General features: G+C 38.8%; 1 protein-coding gene across 2 annotated transcripts in view; it reads right to left on the reverse strand.

Moving 5' to 3' along the window:
* Positions 1-21204, reverse strand: part of RBM46 (RNA binding motif protein 46) — a 54947-nt gene that overhangs the window by 21763 nt on the left and 11980 nt on the right. For both annotated transcript variants that reach the window (XM_049905721.1, XM_049905720.1), the window contains exons 2-4: positions 5999-6160; positions 4608-5075; positions 2954-3736 (exon numbers count right to left, since the gene is read on the reverse strand). In XM_049905721.1, the coding sequence (XP_049761678.1) occupies positions 2954-3736; positions 4608-5075; positions 5999-6149 (1402 nt within the window). In that variant the 5' untranslated portion in view covers positions 6150-6160. The remainder of the gene's footprint in view (positions 1-2953; positions 3737-4607; positions 5076-5998; positions 6161-21204) is intronic.

A 21204-nucleotide genomic window follows, 5' to 3' on the forward strand; every position in this document is an offset into this window, starting at 1 on the left:
GACTCTGAAACTTGCTTTTGAACAGACAGTAGTTAAAGCAAAAGGAAGAAATGATGAAGGAAAAGAGCTGAACAGAAGATTTCAAGGGACAGCTTGAGAAGACAAAGTAAAGTATTATAATGAAATGTGCAAAGCCATGGAGTAGAAAACCAAAAGGGAAGAACATGCTAGGCATTTCTCAAGCTAAAAGAACTGTAAGAAAAAATTCAAGCCTTGAATTGCAATACTGAGGGATTCTACGGGCAGAGCACTGGACGACGCTGAAAGCATCAAAAGATGATGAAAGGAATACACAGAGTCACTGAACCAAAAAGAATTGGTCAACATTCAACCATTTCAGGAGGTAGTGTATGATCAAGAACCAATGGTATTGAAGGAAGAAGTTCAAGCTGCACTAAAGGCACTGGCAAAAAACAACGTTCCAGGAATTGATGGAATACCAGTTGAGATGTTTCAACAAACGGATGCTATGCTGGAAGCATGCACTTGACAGCTACCTGGCCAACTGACTGAAAGAGATTCGCATTTGTGCCCATTCCAAAGAAAGGTGACCCAACAGAATTTGGAAATTACTGAACAGTATCATTAATAGCATACACAAGTGAAATTTTCGCAAAGATAATTCAAAACCAGCTGTAGCAGTACATCAACAGGGAACTGCCAGAATTTCAAGCCAGATTCAAAACAGCATGTGGAACGAGGGATATCATTACTAGATATCAGACCAATCTTGGCTGAAAGCAGAGAATACCAGAAAGATGTTTACCTATGTTTTATTGACTACGTAAAGGCATTTGACTGTGTGGATCATAACAAATTACAAATAACACTGCGAAGAATGGGAATTCCAGAACACTTAATTGTGATCGTGCAGAAAACCACGTCTAAATAGAATACATACTATAAATCAGACTAAGACTACATTGCAAAAATCTTAGAAGCTTATTAACTTTATAAGAGAAACGAGTGGGGATAAAAATCAAAATGTTTCGGTATTACCAATCTATACCAGATACAAGTATCCTGAGAAAACCTTCCCCAATAATTACCTATATCCCACACTCCAAAAGAATATTTTGATCCATTTTTCTCAAAGAACCCTAATGTGAATTATTTTCTATCTTCCTAATTTTATCTTAAGTTACGTAGTCTAGTCTTTTTTAAAATAAAAATGAAGGTTTCTATTTTGTGCAGCAACAGGAATCATCCTTAAGTGTTTTAACTTAGACGACCGTTCAATTTCCAAACATCTCCAAACTAGTATTTGAAGACACTACTAAAAAGTTTCTTTGATGGAGACCCTACCTTCAGCTTAAAATTCTGACCAGATAACCAAATCAGAATCTCCTAAAATATGAATAACATGGAAATGGCTGTGATGGATAAGGAAGTCTATACAATGCAGAAAAAAAGATTTGGCAATATTTTTTTCTTTTTGACTACCTTCTCTTAATAAATTTGAGAATTTCAATTTTAAATATATAAAATCTTCAGTAATGTGGTTCAGCAACCCTGTAACAAAGCAATTTTAAGCTACAAGGTTGACAATTACAATCAAGAAACAATGAAACTGTGTCCATGAACCATGGCCCCTCTACCCTGAGACCAGAAGAACTAGACGGTGCCCAGCTACTGCTACCGAATGTTCTGATCACAATCACAATAGCTGGATCCTGACTGAAAGGGAGAAAAATGTAGAACAGAACTTCAAATTCAAGACACACTGGATCTGTTAAGACTGGAAGAATCCCCAAGACTCTTGCTCTGAGATTATCTTTAAACCTTGAACTGAAACTATCCCCTAAAAGTCACCTTTTAAATAAATAAAAGGTTAGCTCAAAAAGTAAGGAATGTCACCCTTGAGTACTGTGCTTTTTTAAAAAACTGTCTATATGAGACCAAATAGTCAACAATTACTCTAAAGCATGGGTGAGATGTTGGAGGGCAGTGAGGCTACGTTACTGGGAATGAAACAACTAGAACAGAAATGAGAATGTTGACACAATGTGAAAAATATAAACGTCACTGAACAGTATGTGTAGAAATTGGTGAATCGGAAACAGTCTTGGTGTGTACATTTTCACACACAAAAAAACAATATTCAAAAAAATTATACTACTTTATTGTTGATGTTCAAGAAACCACTGCTCTGAACAACAGGATTTAGGGTATAAAGTAATCATCAATTGAAATCTATGGCTGTATTAAAAAAATCAGACGTACTGGCAGGAGATAGGGGATGAGGCTAATATGACAGTAAAAAAGTTGAGAAGTAGAAAAACACCAGACTAACATTACATCTCTTCCTTCGCAATACCAAATATTTATTTACATTACCTATATATGGCCCGAAACTAAAGCTTTTCTTAATTATATCTCTAATTGCTTCAGGGAAAACTTATCCTTTTTAAAGCATGAAATTAAAGAAGAGAATGGTCTTCATATATCTTAATGATGCTTTTTGTCTTTCATGAGTAATAATGACAAATTTCCAGATTGGTGCGCCTAAGGCTGTGTGATCCCTATCTGAAATGCTTCTGATTTTACAAACTCTCCAACCCCACATAAAAAGATCATCTTCTAGACTTTACCAAAGAGGAAGACACTCTCTTACGAACTGGTTTAAGTGGAAAATCCTGTAACTTTCTAAAAATTTTTATTTCAAAGACTAGTCATTATAAAAATAATAAATTAATGAAGCAGGGTTATAAACTCTAAAGTAAATCTAAACCAAATTTCCCCCCAGGCAAGTAATGTTTTAAAAGTTAAATGTACGAAAATTATACAGGAGGCAAGTTTCAATAAAACTGACATGAATTCATGAAGTTGATGTAAAATTTATATTAAATACTCACCACTAATGTTAAGAATTCAAATAAATTTATAAATTATCTATAGTTTTCCTAATCTTATATATTACGATATTTTATTTAAAAAGTATTTTTAAACTTACCCAAATGAAGCAACGTAAACTGGGCTGCCAGTTCTTTTGCATCTTCTAACGTAGTACAGAGTTTGTCTGGCATAAAGTAACTCTGGGATCCATTTGCAATAGCGGGAATTACTATTTTATATACTAAGAGTACTTTCCCATCTTGACTTGTTGTTGAATATAAGTAATATTCTGGTGGTGCCCAATTATTCTTATTGCAGTAATAATCCAAATGCATTACTGCAGAATTGAAATGATTGGATTTTAAAGAATACATACTAATCGGAGTAAGCTTTGTTCCAGGAAAAAATGGGTAAGTGCATCTTTCAACTTCAGGAGGGCTTGGGCTATGCTGACCATTGAGACGAGCTGGAAGAGTTGGTGGCTTGCCTAGAGTTTTTGGGTGGCTCTCTTCTTTGTTAGCAAACACAAGCAGGTTTTCGGAATTAGGGCTAATCTGACCATTAAGATGCTGTCTCCAAGTGTTTTCTTTATTTACTGGTTTTGCCAGTGTTACCTCAATACTTGCTCCGTCAATGCATTTTCCATTCATAATAGACATAGCAGCCACTGCATCTTCTCGATTGAAAAAGTGAACAAAAGCATAATCTCTAAGTTTCTTTACTCGTTCAACTGCACCAGGCTTGAATTTATTAAACTCTGCTTTAATTGTTTCCTCTGTAGTTGAGATCATTAAATTTCTTACATAGAGAACTTTAACTCTTTGCATGGTTTCCTCATCAACCTCCTTCTCTGGATCAGCCCAATCTACCTGAATGGTATGGCCCCAGAGTTGGAATGTTCCTGTAAAAAAAAAAAAAATTAATCAATTAATTAAACTTCAACTGATGAAAAAAATTCAAAAACCCATTGTCGTCAAGTCGATTCCAACTCATAGCAACCCTACAGGACCAAGTAGAACTGCCCCACAGTTTCCAAGGAGCACCTAGTGGATTTGAACTGGAGACCTTTTGGTTAGCAGACATAGCTCTTAAACACCATGCCACCAGGGTTTCCAAAACAAAGAACAGAAATTATAAATTATTGAGTAAAACCGTTTCTCCAAAAAAAAACAAGCAGACACTCAAAGGTCAATATATTTGGTTAAGCACTGGTTTTCTACTCACATAAAACCTTTTATTTCCACTACGGCAAACTTAACCAGAACTTATGGTGGAATTAATTTTAAGAGTCAACAGAACAAATACTTCAAAGATAAAACTTTTTTAGATTTGGGTACTGGCCTTTGGATTTATATCAAACAATAAATAATTCACTAGAAGGGTATGCATTCAGTAAGCCAGTAAACCAAAAGACCAAACCTGTTGCCGTCCAGTTGATTCCAACTCATAGCGACCCTATACGGCAGAGTAGAACTGCCCCATATGGTTTCCAAGGAGCACCTGGTGGATTCGAACTGCTGACCTTTTGATTAGCAGCCATAGCTCTTAACCACTATACCACTAGGGTTCCCAAATCAGTAAACCGTTATAAATAATTTATTTTATTGGAACGTCTTGTCTTTTATAACCTTTTGATTGATTTTACTTCCTTACTCAATTCTTTTACTCCTCTTTAAATAGCATTACAAGGTTCAATAATATTGATCTCTGGTCATTTTGCATGTTTATAATAAAGTTAATACGGGAAATGATCTTTAAAATAATCAGTTTACCTGGAATTAGTTTTCTCCTAGCCATAGCAGCAGCTCTGTGAGATTCATATTCAACAAATGCAAAACCACGATTTTTGGTCTTGTCAGTTGCACTTGGATAAACAATAACATCTACAACTCCTTCTGTAACTTTCTTCATTTCATCCAAAATTTCTTCTTTCTTCTTTTCCTTGGGAATAGCTCCAATAAATAATCTGCAATTATCCAAGCTTACACATACACCAATGAACTTCCCTGGTCGAATCTCATAATTATTAAGAATTCTGATGGCTAACTGGGCTTCTTCTTTTGTGGTATACATCACAAAAGCATAACCTCGATTTTCACCACTGAACTCCATCATAAGCCGAAACTCATATATCTTCCCAGCTCTTTCAAATACAGGCACTAATTCATCTTCATACATGTCACGAGGTATTTTTCCTACAAAAACTTCACAACCTCTAGGTGGAGGTGGACCTTCCCAACCTGAAAGACAAAAACAGAAAGGTAAATTCTTATATTTATATCCACTATGCAAACATTCATTCATTCTACCAATCTTCTGTGTACCATGTATTATTCTAAGTATGTGGGATACAAAACTGAACAAAATAAATCCCCTTCCCTCATGAAGCTCATATTCATTCAATAAAAGCAGACACTAAATGAGCAACAATTTAGAAAGAAATGAAGAAAAATGAAGCTGTACAAGGGGTGACATTTTCACAAGTGTGGTAGGTAAAGCTCGTCAGAGTATGTGAGGTTTAAGCAGAGGCTTGAATGAATCAGAGAATAAACTATGAAGATATCTGGGCGAAAAGCATTCAGGAAGAAGAAAAATCAAGTTCTTTATATGTGAGAGTAACATGTTGAAGTATGGAGGCCTGTATGGCTGAAGTGCAGTTAAGGGAGGAGGACAGTGGTAGGGGATGAGACCATCAAAGAAGCTAGAGGCCAGGATTTTACGTGTGATAGGAAGTTATCAGGTTCTGAGTAAAAGGGTATACTGGTTGCTGGTAGTAAGAGTATGTATTTTTTACCTACTGTTTTTTTTTTTGGATGACTACCACTCCTCTATTCCCTGCTCTTTCAAATTCCTCCCTAAATGACCTGCCCTCTATTTCAACAGCTAGAATACCATCTTCCCCTCTGCCCCAATCCTGACATAATAACTCACGAACCTAACTTCTTTCTCAACTGCTTCTTAAAGCAAGAGTGGGAAATGAAAAACTTAAGGGTAAGACATGCATAACATATAATCTACCTCTTCCCCTCACAGCAGTAAAAAAAAAAAAAAAAAAATGACTGCTGAGGTCTTAAAGCAGCTAAGAGGCGAGAGCTATTGTTTGGGACAATTGCAGGAATATATACCTAAGCTAAGTAACTACATTAAAGATCTAATTCCACACCTGGGGGAGGACCACCAAATTTTCTTTGTCCATTTTCTTGAACCATGTTGTAGCCAGTCTTTTCCATCAAAGCAAGTAATGCGGCTTCATTCTGAGTACCAGTTCGAACCTTACTGCATCCATTGGTTCCATCTATATTTTCTTCATTCATGGCTGCAGTTCCTAAGACAAAGTTTAAAAACAGCTTAATCTTATGACATGAAGCACCTAGAATCTACAAGGCATTTCTTTGGGTTGCAAGAAACCAAGAACAGTTGTGGCTGCATGTTTGGTGATTACTCTTCATTATCCCTTTCATGTTCTGCCCCCAACTCTCCTCCCTGTGATAGATGCTGGAAACTTAGTGATTAAACTGATTGATTAAACAGTACCTTTAGAAGACCTAAGCTACAAGAAGAGGAGGTAAAAGTAAAAAAGAGAAAGAAACAACTAAGACAAGAGTGAGAAAACAAAAATATGTGAAAGGGAGCTAAGAAAAAAGAAGAGGGAGTAAGAAAAAAGTATACTATCATCATTGCCAATTACATTTTTATCATATATGCCAACTGCATTTTATTGTGACTTAAACTTGCCAGATAACTATAGCCTAATGGTAATACGGCTGATGTTGTCAGCAACCGACCAGAGTTCCACCAGTTACCAGAAACTGAACAGATTCATGAGAAAACAGTTTCCAATCAGCCCCTGTTCCTATCTACTAGAATAAGCTGCTAGAAAGACCAGGAATTACAACCACTTCTGATCTGAGCACAAACAGCAGCTACTGCTATTTCCAGTGAGCAGCAGCTTAAAAATTTTCCATCAACAGGTGGGCAGGAGCTATGGTAGAAGAGCTGGGATCTCTGTTGACCTATGGACATAAAAAAGTATTTTTAATTTTTTAAAATGAGCTTATTACTTACTACATATATCCCTTAGGCTGTCTTCCTAAAGATCAATGCTGTGATTTATTGTTTCTGAATTTTATATCCCTCTCATCTGTTGTTATAATGAACAAACACAAATTAAATCCACTTTTGAGGTACAGGGAATGCACCAGGAAAGCTATTTTAGCTTTCGATAGAAATTTCCAATTGGAAATGGAAAGCAAGTCATTGTAGCACAGCATTTTAAAAAGGATGGAATTTTGAGCCACAGCACCTTAATTCAGACTTGGCTTTGCTGCTTTATCCAACCTTGAGCAACTTATCCAATTTCTTTACAACTTAGTCTCTTCATTTATAAAACGGAGGTAATGAGTTCTCACCGTGTTGCTCTTAGGATTAAATAAGACAAGGTGTGTGAAAAGCTTGTTAGAATTATATATATAAACTTAAGATGTGCCTCTCTCTAGAACTTATAAAAAGTAGCCTTTACTCAGTAAAGGTTAGTTCTTGGAAGCTCTAGAGAGAGATGCATCTGAGGCTTGTAGGCACTGACACTGACACACGCAGCATACTTTCTTCAGAAGCATCTTTCCTTTCTCCAAGGCAGAACTGTGGGTGTGATGCAGCAGATGCACATCTATCAAAGTCAGGACAAAGGCCCTAAGGGAGGGATGTGGTTGGCATTTATAAGGCACAGCAAGGCGGCCAGCATGGCCGGAGACAGGTTAAGGGTATGCAGGAGATGCAGTCAGCACGACAACAGTCATGTCACGCAGGACTCGCAGGTCAGGTAACTAAGGACTTTAGCTTTTGTTGTAAATTAAATGAAGAGCCACTGTAGATTCTGAGCATGGGAGTAATATGATCATTTATGTCAAAGGGCCATCTGGCTGTTGTGTTGAGAAGAGTCTGTAAAAGGGCAAAGGTGGAAGTAGAAAACCAATTAGAAGACTACAGCTAAAACCCAGTTGAGAAATGATGGCGGCAAGGACCAGAGGGGTTTAGGTGACAAGAAGTAGTCTAATTTGAGATATATTTTCAAGGTCCAGTCAACAGAATTCTCTGATATGGGCTATGGGATAAAAAGAAGACTAAAGTATGACATCAAAGTTTTTGGCCTGAGCAATGAGAAAAACAGTGACAAAAATGATGTGGAGAAGGCTGAGGTAGAACAAATTTTAGGGGGGTAAGATCAGAGTTCAGGTTTGAACAGGTTAAATTTGGATATCTACTAGACAGCCAACTCAAATGCCTACAACAAGCTTCTGGCAGTAAGTATTTAAAGGAGTGAAAATGTCAAGAACAAGACTATAAGAATGGTACGAACCGTGCTTAACAAGAGAGCCCATGAACCATCTAAAAAAGGAAATGAGGAAATCCAGCTTGCCTAGTGTAGTAGGTTAAATTGTGTCCCCAAAACATATGTTCAAGTCCTAATCTGGAAACAGGGTATTTCCACATGTAATCAAGCTAAGATGAGGTCACAGTGCGTTAGGGTGGGCCCTAGATCCAATGACTCAGTCTTTTTATAAGACAAAGGAAAGGGAGATTTGGACAGAGATCCAGAGGGAAGAAGGAATGTGAAGATGAAGGCAGAGATTAGTGATGCATCTAAAAGCCAAGGAATGCCAAGGACTGCTGGCAGCTGCCAGAAGCTGAGAGACGGGCGTGGTGTGGTTTCTCCCTTAGGTCCTCCGGAAGGGAAAAATGCTGCTGACACTTTTGATTTCAGACTGCTAATCTTCAGAACTGTGAGCAACTGGATCTCTGGTGTTTTAAGTCACCAAGCCTGTGGCAATTTGTTACAGTAGCCACAGGAAACAAATATACCAAATTATGCTAAATTTTCCAATTTTTCAAGAGAGGCCAGAAATCTGAAGATTATTATGTGAAATCTCTCAATTCTTAAAAACTGGAACTCAATTCAATTTTAAAAAAATAACAAAAACCGTGCAGACCATACAGAACACCTGCAGCCTTTCTATGGCTGGTTCAAACGCTGGGCTGCATGAGGGCAAGAACTCCATCTGAATACTTTCCCTAGTACCCACCATAGTGCTTGGCACACAAAAGGTACTCAATTAAGTATTCGTTGGGTGAAGAACCGAACAGAAAATACAGAAAAACAATTAACAAGACTTCATACATTGTTGGCAAATTTGCATTAAAATTGGAATTATCCAATAAGACTAAGTGCTGATTTTTCCTCAAAAACCATTCAGCCAACAAGGCAGTGGGAACAGCACAGCCACCATGGAGAACAATTTGGCAGTTCCTCAAAAAAGTTGAACACAGAACCACCACATGACCCAGCAATCCCAATCCTAGGTACATACCCAGAAGAAGTGAAAGCAGAAACACAAACAGAAACCTGTATACCAATGTTCACTGCAACACTTTTCACAATAGCCAAAAGATGGAAACAACTGAAATGCCAGTGAACAGATGAATGGATAAACAAAATGTGACATACGGAGGCGGAGCCAAGATGGCGGACTAGGCAGACGCTACCTCACATCCCTCTTACAACAAAGACACGGAAAAACAAGTGAATCGATCACATACATAACAATCTACAAACCCTGAACAACAAACACAGATTTAGAGATGGAGAACGAACTAATACGGGGAAGCAGCTATTGTTTTCAGAGCCTGGAGCCAGCGTACCAGTCAGGTACGGCACAAGCACAGAGAGCTGCTCCACCCCTCTGAACTAACGCCGGGAAGGGGACCAGCCGGTTCCGTGGGCGGCGTGGGACGCAGCCGGTAGGAGAGGTCCCCAGGAGGCAGTGACTGGTCTTGGAACGGGGAGAGCAGCGTCCCAGCCAGGGAACCATCCCACCAGGATTTGGACTGGACGCAGGTACGGCATAAACACGGAGAGCTGCTCCACCCCCCTGAACTAACCCCGGGAGGGGGCCCAGTTGGGTCGCGTGGGCGGCGTGGGACGCAGCCGGTAGGAGAAGTCCCCGGGAGACAGCGACTGGTATTGGAGCGGGGAGAACAGCGTCCCAGCCGGGACACTCGGTCACGGCACAAGCACGGGGAGCTGCTCCACCCACCTGAACTAACCCCGGGAGGCGGCCCAACTGGTTCACGGAGGCGACACGGCAACGCGGCTGGAGGGACGAGAAGTCCCCGGGAGGCAGTGACTGATTTTGGAGTCGAGAGTGCACCGTCCCAGTAGGGGAGCCTTGACGCTGGGCGTGGGGCTGGAAGCAGAGGATCTGACCTTGACTCCAGCGGGCCAGACCCCCCGGGGGCAATCTCCACACAGCCAGCACACACAGGCGACGCGCCCCGCGGGAATCTCAGATATAATAGTCATTCCAAGCAAGACAAGCAACTCTGGCTATATTCTGAGGTGCTACTCTCCTATCTCTCTGTTCCCTCCCTCACCCTCCCCAAGCGGCTTCATTAACATATGAATAGCCTGAGCCAGAGGGAGAACTCTGATAGGGATCTGACTGCATTTTTTTTTAGCAGATTTTCTGGAAAAACTAGTTTCCCAGTGATGGCTCGGAGACAACAATCCATATCAAACCACTTAAAGAAGCAGACCATGACAGCTTCTCCAAGCCCCCAAAGAATCAAAATCTTTCCCAAATGAAGATACAATCTTGGAATTATCAGATACAGAATATAAAAAACTAATTTACAGAATGCTTCAAGACATCACAAACGAAATAAGGCAAACTGCAGAAAAAGCCAAGGAACACACTGATAAAACTGTTGAAGAACTCAAAAAGATTATTCAAGAACACAGTGGAAAAATTAATAAGTTGCAAGAATCCATAGAGAGACAGCATGTAGAAATCCAAAAGATTAACAATAAAATTACAGAATTAGACAACGCACTAGGAAGTCAGAGGAGCAGACTCGAGCAATTAGAATGCAGACTGGGACATCTGGAGGACCAGGGAATCAACACCAACATAGCTGAAAAAAAATCAGATAAAAGAATTAAAAAAAATGAAGAAACCCTAAGAATCATGTGGGAGTCTATCAAGAAGGATAACCTGCGGGTGATTGGAGTCCCAGAACAGGGAGGGGGGACAGAAAACACAGAGAAAATAGTTGAAGAACTCCTGACAGAAAACTTCCCTGACATCATGAAAGACGAAAGGATATCTATCCAAGATGCTCATCGAACCCCATTTAAGATTGATCCAAAAAGAAAAACACCAAGACATATTATCATCAAACTCGCCAAAACCAAAGATAAACAGAAAATTTTAAAAGCAGCCAGGGAGAAAAGAAAGGTTTCCTTCAAGGGAGAATCAATAAGAATAAGTTCAGACTACTCAGCAGAAACCATGCAGGCAAGAAGGGAATGGGACGACATATACAGAACACTGAAGGAGAAAAACTGCCAGCCAAGGATCATATATCCAGCAAAACTCTCTCTGAAATATGAAGGCGAAATTAAGATATTTACAGATAAACACAAGTTTAGAGAATTTGCAAAAACCAAACCAAAGCTACAAGAAATACTAAAGGATATTGTTTGGTCAGAGAACCAATAATATCAGATATCAGCACAACACAAGGTCACAAAACAGAACGTCCTGATATCAAGTCAAATAGGGAAATCACAAAAACAAACAAATTAAGATTAATTAAAAAAAAAATACACATAACAGGGAATCATGGAAGTCAATAGGTAAAAGATCACAATAATCAAAAAGAGGGACTAAATACAGGAGGCATAGAACTGCCATATGGAGAGTGATACAAGGCAATATAGAACAATAAAAGTTAGGATTTACTTAGAAAAATAGGGGTAAATAATAAGGTAACCACAAAAAGGTATAACAACTCTATAACTCAAGATAAAAGCCAAGAAAAATGTAACGACTCAACTAACATAAAGTCAAACACTATGAAAATGAGGATCTCACAACTTACTAAGAAAAACGCCTCAGCACAAAAAAGTATGTGGAAAAATGAAATTGTCAACAACACACATAAAAAGGCATCAAAATGACAGCACTAAAAACTTATTTATCTATAATTACGCTGAATGTAAATGGACTAAATGCACCAATAAAGAGACAGAGAGTCACAGACTGGATAAAGAAACACGATCCATCCATATGCTGCCTACAAAAGACACACCTTAGACTTAGAGACACAAACAAACTAAAACTCAAAGGATGGAAAAAAATATATCAAGCAAACAATAAGCAAAAAAGAAGAGGAGTAGCAATATTAATTTCTGACAAAATAGACTTTAGACTTAAATCCACCACAAAGGATAAAGAAGGACACTACATAATGATAAAAGGGACAATTGATCAGGAAGACATAACCATATTAAATATTTATGCAGCCAATGACAGGGCTGCAAGATACATAAATCAAATTTTAAGAGAATTGAAAAGTGAGATAGACACCTCCACATATATAGTAGGAGACTTCAACACACCACTTTCGGAGAAGGACAGGACATCCAGTAAGAAGCTCAATAGAGACACGGAAGACCTAATTACAACAATCAACCAACTTGACCTCATTGACTTATACAGAACTCTCCACCCAACTGCTGCAAAATATACTTTTTTTTCGAGCGCACATGGAACATTCTCTAGAATAGACCACATATTAGGTCATAAAACAAACCTCTGCAGAGTCCAAAACATCGAAATATTACAAAGCATCTTCTCAGACCACAAGGCAATAAAACTAGAGATCAATAACAGAAAAACTAGGGAAAAGAAATCAAATACTTAGAAAATGAACAATACCCTCCTGAAAAAAGACTGGGTTATAGAAGACATTAAGGAGGGAATAAGGAAATTCATAGAAAGCAACGAGAATGAAAATACTTCCTATCAAAACCTCTGGGACACAGCAAAAGCAGTGCTCAGAGGCCAATTTATATCGATAAATGCACACATACAAAAAGAAGAGCCAAAATCAGAAAACTGTCCCGACAACTTGAACAAATAGAAATTGAGCAACAAAAGAATCCATCAGGCACCAGAAGAAAACAAATAATAAAAATTAGAGCTGAACTAAATGAATTAGAGAACAGAAAAACAATTGAAAGAATTAACAAAGCCAAAAGCTGGTTCTTTGAAAAAATTAACAAAATTGATAAACCATTGGCTAGACTGACTAAAGAAACACAGGAAAGGAAACAAATAACCCGAATAAGAAACGAGAAGGACCACATCACAACAGAACCAAATGAAATTAAAAGAATCATTTCAGATTATTATGAAAAATTGTACTCTAACAAATTTGCAAACCTAGAAGAAATGGATGAATTCCTGGAAAAACACTACCTACCTAAACTAACACATTCAGAAGTAGAACAACTAAATAGACCCATAACAAAAAAAGAGATTGAAACGGTAATCAAAAAACTCCCAACAAAAAAAAGCCCTGGCCCAGACGGCTTCACTGCAGAGTTCTACCAAACTTTCAGAGAAGAGTTAACACCACTACTTCTGAAGGTATTCCAAAGCATAGAAAATGACGGAATACTACCCAACTCATTCTATGAAGCCACCGTCTCCCTGATACCAAAACCAGGTAAAGACAAAACGTGACATACACATAAAATAGAATGAGTCAGGATCGGCTTGACACTTAAAAATGTGTGTATAAGGTTTTGTATCAGAAACTGACTTGAATTGTAAACTTTCGCTTAAAACACAATTAAAAAAAGAGAGAGAGAGAAAAAAAGGAATCGACTTGACAGCAACAGGTTGTTTTAAAAGAGAAATTAAGTCTTGAGGCATGCCACAATATGGATGAACCTTGAAAACATCATGCTGAGTGAAATAAGTTAGTCACAAAAGGACAAATACCATCTAATCTCACTTATATGAAATAAGCAAATAAACAGAAACTAAATATTAGTGGGTGGGAATGAGGGGAAGCTTTTGCTTACACAGCATTATGTTAATGGTGGGATAATTTGGAAAAGCACAGCAATAAAGGTTGGACAACATAAAAAATGTAATCAATGTCACTGAATTGTACATGTGAAAATTGTTAAATTGGTGTCCGTTTTGTTGTGTGTATTTTCGCCACAATAAAAAAAGAAAGAAAGAACAGAAAACCCTATGGATCATAGCTGTACTCTGACACACATGGGCTCGCCATGAGTCAGGAAAAAACTGGAACTACCTTGAGAGAAATTTGGCAATATTTACCAAAATCTAAAAAATGCACAAATACTTAGTAATTCAGTTACTAAGACTATTACCTACAAATATAGTTGTACAAACATATATATATGTACCCGCATAGTCACTGAAACATTGTATGTAAAAGCAAAAATCAAGAAAATACCTCATTATCCATAAATATGGGACTGATTTAAAAAATCATGGCAAACTACACGATGGAATGTTACACTGCTGTTAAAGAATGGCATTATAGGCAGGATCAAGATGGCTGACTAGGCAAAAGCTTCCACTGAACTCTCTTGCAACAAAGACTCGAAAAGACAACTGAATCAATTACATACATGAGAATCTACGAACGGTGACCATCAAACACAGGACTAAGGAATTGACCTCAGTGACAGGGGAGCAAGAGACTGAACTGAAGCAGTGACTAGTTCCGGAGACCAGCGCGCAGCACCCCAGCCCTGAGCCCTAGGTGCGGTGCTTTGGTGCCAATGTGGTGGGGTTGATGGTGGCTTCCTGAAACAGGGGACGCAGCTCTAACTCCCTGGGGCAACCTCAGTGGGGATCCAGCCAGCGCACACAGGCTACACACCAACCTGACTGACAGGGGAACCAGAAACCATGCATAACCAGGGACTAGTTCTGGAGCCCGGTGCACAGCACCCCAGCTCTGATCCCTTGGTGCTGGGCTTTGGCGCAAGTGCGGCGGGGCTGAGGGTGGTTTCCTGAGACAAGGCAAGCACGGGACACAGCCCTAACTCCCAGGGACAATCACCGTGGGTACCTAGCCAGCGCACACAGGCTACACACCAGCCTGAGTGACAGCGGAGCAAGAGACCACGCAGAAGCAGCACCCCAGCCCTGATCCCTTGGTATTGTGCTTTGGTGAGTGCGGTGGGGCTGATGGTGGCTCCCTGAGTCAAGGAAAGCATGGGACCACAGCCCCAGCCCCTGGGGCAATCTCCTCGGTGAGGACACAGCCAGCACACAAAGGCTACATACACACCCCTCTGGAATCTCATATAAAACAGCCCTCACCACACAAGATAAGTGATTTGTCTATTTTACCATGCTACTCTCTCCTATCTTATCTGATCCCTTCCCTCCCTGCCCCAGCCGGCTTCATTAACATTTGAATTCCCTGGGCCAGAGATAGAAGCGCCCTGCTTTTTCCTAACCCATTCTCCTGGCCTGGGAAAAGCAGCAGTTAACAATCAGGGGAAAAAGCCTTTCCTGATTTCTCTAAACTGGAAGATCAGAACAGAAGCAGCTTCAGTCCAGGCATAAAAGATCCATAGTCTTTGGCTTTCGCCCCTACATGGAACCAGGTGGCTATTATAACGCAAAGGCAATTCTGTTGGAGGTCTGACTGTAACTGTTTCAGCTGAGCAGTGGAGAGGCAGGTTTTGGAGGTCTGATACTGCACTGCCTATTAACCAGAGCCCTCACTGACCCACAGCAGGAAACTGAGGGCTGAGGCTCCATCCACACCACCTAGCCACCTGCTAAAGAGGTCTGAGGATAGTGGTGCCTACCAGTCTTTACAGGTACAAGCACTGGGTGCCTGAAGTACAGGTGCAGAGACCACCCACCAGAGCACTCTAGAGAACAGGGATGCTCCTTCCTCACTGGCACTTGGGGGAAGGCTGTTAGCACCCTGCCCTCCTCAGAGTGTGGCCACCTGCCGCTACCAGAAACCAGTGCATACAACCATCACCACTACTCCTCTAAGATAGTAGATGAGAGCCTACACCACACACTAGGTGACTGACTATCAGGACACCTGAGCTGATTCTATTCAAGAATAGTGAATGGACTCATAGGCTCATATACCTGGTAACAGCTCTAGCCATCTGTAACAGGACATAAGTGATTCAAAGGCACCAACAATCAAGTTGGCGCACTCTAGTAGCCCATTTGAGTATACTGAAACAAAACAAGAAGACTCAATAAGCAAATAAAATAAATTATTACAATAACATTTAGATGGCTCAGAGACAGCAGTCGATACCAAATCACATAAAGAAGCAGACCATGATTACTTCTACAAACCCCCAAAATGGTGAAACAACTTTCCTGGATGAAGATATATTCCTGGAAATGCCAGATGTAGAATACACAAGACTAATACACAGAATGCTTTAAGACATCAGGGATGACATTGAAAAAGAAAGAATGCAATGTACAGAAAAAGCCAAGGAACACACAGATAAAGCAGCTGAAGAAATTAAAAAGATTGTGCAAGAACGTAATGAAAAATTTAATAAGCTGTAAGAATCCATAGAGAGACAGCATTCAGAAATTCAAAAGATTAACAATAAAATTATACAATTAGACAATCCAATAGGAAGTCAGAGGAGCAGAATTGAGGAACTGGAACGCAGAATTGTGGAGATGGAGGATAAGGCAATTGGCACCAAAATATGTGAAGAAAAATCAGATAAAAGAATTTAAAAAAAATGAAGAAACCCTAAGAATCATGTGGGACTCTATCAAGAAGGGTAACTTGCATGTGCTTGGAATTCCAGAACAGGGAGGGATAAAAGAAAATACAGAGAGAACTGCTGAAGATCTGTTGGCAGAAAACTTCTCTGCCACTGTGAAAGATGAAAGGATATCTATCCAAGATGTTCATCGAACCCCATACAAGGTAGATCCCAAAAGAAAGGCAGCAAAACATACTATCATCAAAGTTGCCAAAATCAAAGATAAAGAGAAAATTTTAAAAGCAGCCAGGGATAAATGAAAACTCACCTACAAAGGAGAATCAATAAGTTCGGACTGCTCTGCAGACACCATGCAAGCAAGAAGGCAACAGGATGACACATATAGAGTGTTGAAGGAGAAAAATTGCCAGCCAAGAATCATATATCCAGCAAAACTCTCTCTCAAATATGAAGCTGAAATTAAGTCATTTACATATAAACACAAGCTTAGACAATCTGCAAAAACCAAACCGAAGCTACAAGAATTACTCAAGGAAATTCTTTGGTCAGAATATAAGTAATATCAGATATCAACACAACACAAGGATACAGAACAGAACATCCTCATATCAACTCAGATAGAGAAATCACAAAAATAAAATAAGATTCATAAAAAAAAAGCTCAACACAGGGAATAATTGATGTCATTATATAAAAGATGACAATAATCAATAAAGAGGGACTAAATTCAGGAGGCATAGATCTACCACATGGAGAGGAAATCAAGGTGATATAGGGCGACACAAGTTAGGTTTATACTTAGAAAAATTGGGGTAAATATTAAGGTAACCACAAAAAGGACTAACAATTCTACATTCCAAAATAAAAACCAAGATACACATAAGGACTCAGCAAAAATAAATTCAACTACAACGAAAAAGAGGCACACACATTTACAAAGAAATACTTCTCGGCACAAAAAGTGGAAAAATGAAACTGTCAACAACACACAAAAGAGGCATCAAAATGATAGCACTAAACTCATACCTATCTATACTTACTCTGAATGTAAATGGACTAAATGCACCAATAAAGAGACAGAGTGGCAGAACCGATAAAAAAAAAACACCATCTGTCTACATACTGCCTACAACAGACATACCTCAGACTGAGACACAAACAAACTAAAACCCAAAGGATGGAAAAAAATTTATCGAGCAAACAACAATCAAAAAAGAGCACGAGTGGCAATGTTAATTTCTGACAAAATACACTTTAAAGTTAAATCCACCACAAAGGCTAAACAAATACATGATATAATGATTAAAGAGACAATTTACAAGGAAGATATAACCATATCAAATATTTATGCACCCAATGACAGGGCCGCAAGATACATAAAAAAAAACTCTAACAGCATTGAAAAGTGAGATAGACACCTCCACACTTATACTAGGAGACTTCAACACACAACTTTCGGTGAAGGACAGGACATCCAGAAAGAAGCTCAATAAAGACATGAAAGATCTAAATGCCACAACCAACCAACCTGACCTCATAGACATATACAGAACACTCCACCCAACATCTGCAAAGTATACTTTCTTTTCTAGCGCACATGGAACATTCTCTAGAATAGACCACATATTAGGTCATAAAGCAAGCCTTAGCAGAATCCAAAACACTGAAATATTACAAAGCATCTTCTGAGACCATAAGGCCATAAAAGTAGAAATCAATAACAGAAAAACCAGGGAAAAGAAATCAAATACTTGGAAACTGAACAATACCCTGCTCAAAACAGACTGGGTTATAGGAGATACTAAGGAGAGAATAAAGAAATTCAGAGGATCCAAAGAGAATGAAAACACTTCCTATCAGAACCTTTGGGACACAGGGAAAGCAGTGCTCGGAGGTCAATTTATGTCAATAAATGCACACATACAAAAAGAAGAAAGAGCCAAAAACAAAGAACTGTCGCTACAACTTGAACAAACAGAAAGAGAGCAAGAAAAGAAACTGTCAGGCACCAGAAGAAAAAAAAATAAAAATTAGAGCAGAATTAAATGAATTACAGAACAGAAAAATGAAAGAGTTAACAAGACCGACTGCTGGTTCTTTGGAAAAATTAACAAAATTGATAAACTACTAGCCAGACTGACTAAAGAAAAACAGGAAACAAATAACCCAAATAAGAAATGACATGGGCGATACCACAACAGACCCAACTGAAATTAAAAGAATTATATCAGATTACTATGAAAAATTGTACTCTAACAAATTTGAAAACCTAGAAGAAATGGAAGAACTCCTAGAAACACCGCACCTACCTAAATTAACACAAACAGAAGTAGAACAGCTAAATAGACCCATAACAAAAACAGAGACTGAAAAGGTAATCAAAAAACTCCCAACAAAAAAAAAGCCCTGCCCGGACAGCTTCACTGCAGAGCTCTGCCAAACTTTCAGAGAAGGGGTAACACCACTACTACTAAGGTATTTCAAAGCATAGAAAAGGACAGAATACTACCTAACTCATTCTGTGAAGCCAGCATATCCCTGATACCAAAACCAGCTAAAGACACCACAAAAAAGAAAATTACAGACCTATATACCTCATCAACACAGATGCAAAAATCCTCAACAAATTTCTAGCCAAGAGATTTCAACAATATATCAAAAAAATAATTCATCATGACCAAGTGGGATTTATACTAGGTATGCAGGGATGGTTCAACAGTAGAAAAACAATTAAGGTAATCCACCATATAAATAAAACAAAAGACAAGAACAACATGATTTTATCAACTGATGCAGAAAAGGCATTTGACAAAGCCCAACACCCATTCATGATAAAAACTCTCAGCAAAACAGGAATAGAAGGAAAATTCCTCAACATAATAAACAGCATATATACAAAGCAAACAGCCAACATCATCCTAAATGAAGAGATTCTGAAAACATTCCCCTTGAGAACAGGAACCAGACAAGGATGCTCCTTATCACCACTCTCATCCAGCATAGCGCTGGAGGTCCTAGCCACGGCAGTTAGTCAAGATAAAGAAATACAGGGCATCCAGATTGGTAAGGAAGAAGTATTTCTATTTGCAGATGACACGATCTTATACACAGAAAACACTGAAGAATCCTCAAAAAAACTACTGAAACTAATTGAAGAGTTCAGCAGATTAACAGGATACAAGATAAACACACAAAAATCAGTTGCATTCCTCTACATCAACAAAAAGAACATTGAAGAGGAAATCACCAAATCAATACCATTTACCATAGCCCCCAAGAAGATATAATACTTAGGAATAAACCTTACCAGAGACATAAAAGACCCATACAAAGAAACTACAAGGCACTACTGCAAGAAACCAAAAGAGACCTACCATAAGTAGAAAAACATACCTTGCTCATGCATAGGAAGACTTAACATTGTAAAAATGTCTATTCTACCAAAAACCATCTATAGATACAATGCGATTCCCATCCAAATTCCAACGACATTTTTGAATGAGATGGAGAAACAAATCACCAACTTCATACGGAAGGGAAAGAGGCCCCATATACGTAAAGCATTACTGAAAAAGAAGAATAAAGTGGGAGGCCTCACACTACCTGATTTTAGAACCTATTATACCACCACAGTAGTCAAAACAGTCTGGTACTGGTACAACAACAGATACATAGACCAGTGGAACGGAATTGAGAATCCAGATATAAATCCATCCACATATGAGCAGCTGATTTTTGACTAAGGCCGAAAATCAGTTATATGGGGAAACAACAGCCTCTTTCACAAATGGTGCCGGCAAAACTGGATATCCATCTGCAAAAAATGAAACAAGACCCATACCTCACACCATGCACAAAAACAAACTCAAAATGGATCAAAGACCAAAACAAAGTCTAAAACGATAAAGATCACGGAAGAAAAAATAGGGACAACGTTAGGAGCCCTAATACATGGCATAAACAGAACACAAAAATGCCGAAGAGAAACCAGATAACTGGGAGCTCCTAAAAATCAAACACCTTTGCTCATCCAAAGACTTCACCAAAAGAGTAAAAAGACTACCTACAGACTGGGAAAAAGTTTTCAGCTATGACATTTCTGATCAGCACCTGATCTCTAAAATCTACATGACCCCCCAAAAAAACTACATGATTATGCTAAAATTCAACCACAAAAAGACAAATAACCCAATTAAAAAATGGGCAAAGGATATGAACGGGCACTTCACTAAAGAAGACATTCAGGCTGCTAACAGATACATGAGGAAATGGTCACGATCATTAGCCATTAGAGAAATGGAAATCCAAACTACAATGAGATTCCATCTCACTTCAACAAGGCAAGGCTGGCATTAATCAAAAAAACACGTAATAATAAATGCTGGAGTGGTTGTGGAGAGACTGGAACACTTACACGCTGGTGGGCATGTAAAATGGTACAAACACTTTGGAAATCGATTTGGTGCTTCCTTAAAAAACTAGAAATAGAACCACCACACAATCCAGCAATCCCACTCCTTGGAATATATTCTAGAGAAATAAGAGCCTTTACAGGAACAGACATATGCACACTCACGTTCACTGCAGCACTGTTTACAACAGCAAAAAGTTGGAAGCAGCCAACATGCCCATCAACGGATAAATAAACTATGGTATATTCACACAATGGAATAATACGCATTGATAAAGAACAATGTTGAATCCATGAAACATTTTGTAACATGGAGAAATCTGGAAGACATTATGCT

The sequence above is a fragment of the Elephas maximus genome, chromosome 13 (assembly GCF_024166365.1).
Source record: "Elephas maximus indicus isolate mEleMax1 chromosome 13, mEleMax1 primary haplotype, whole genome shotgun sequence".
NCBI classification, from domain to species: domain Eukaryota; kingdom Metazoa; phylum Chordata; class Mammalia; order Proboscidea; family Elephantidae; genus Elephas; species Elephas maximus.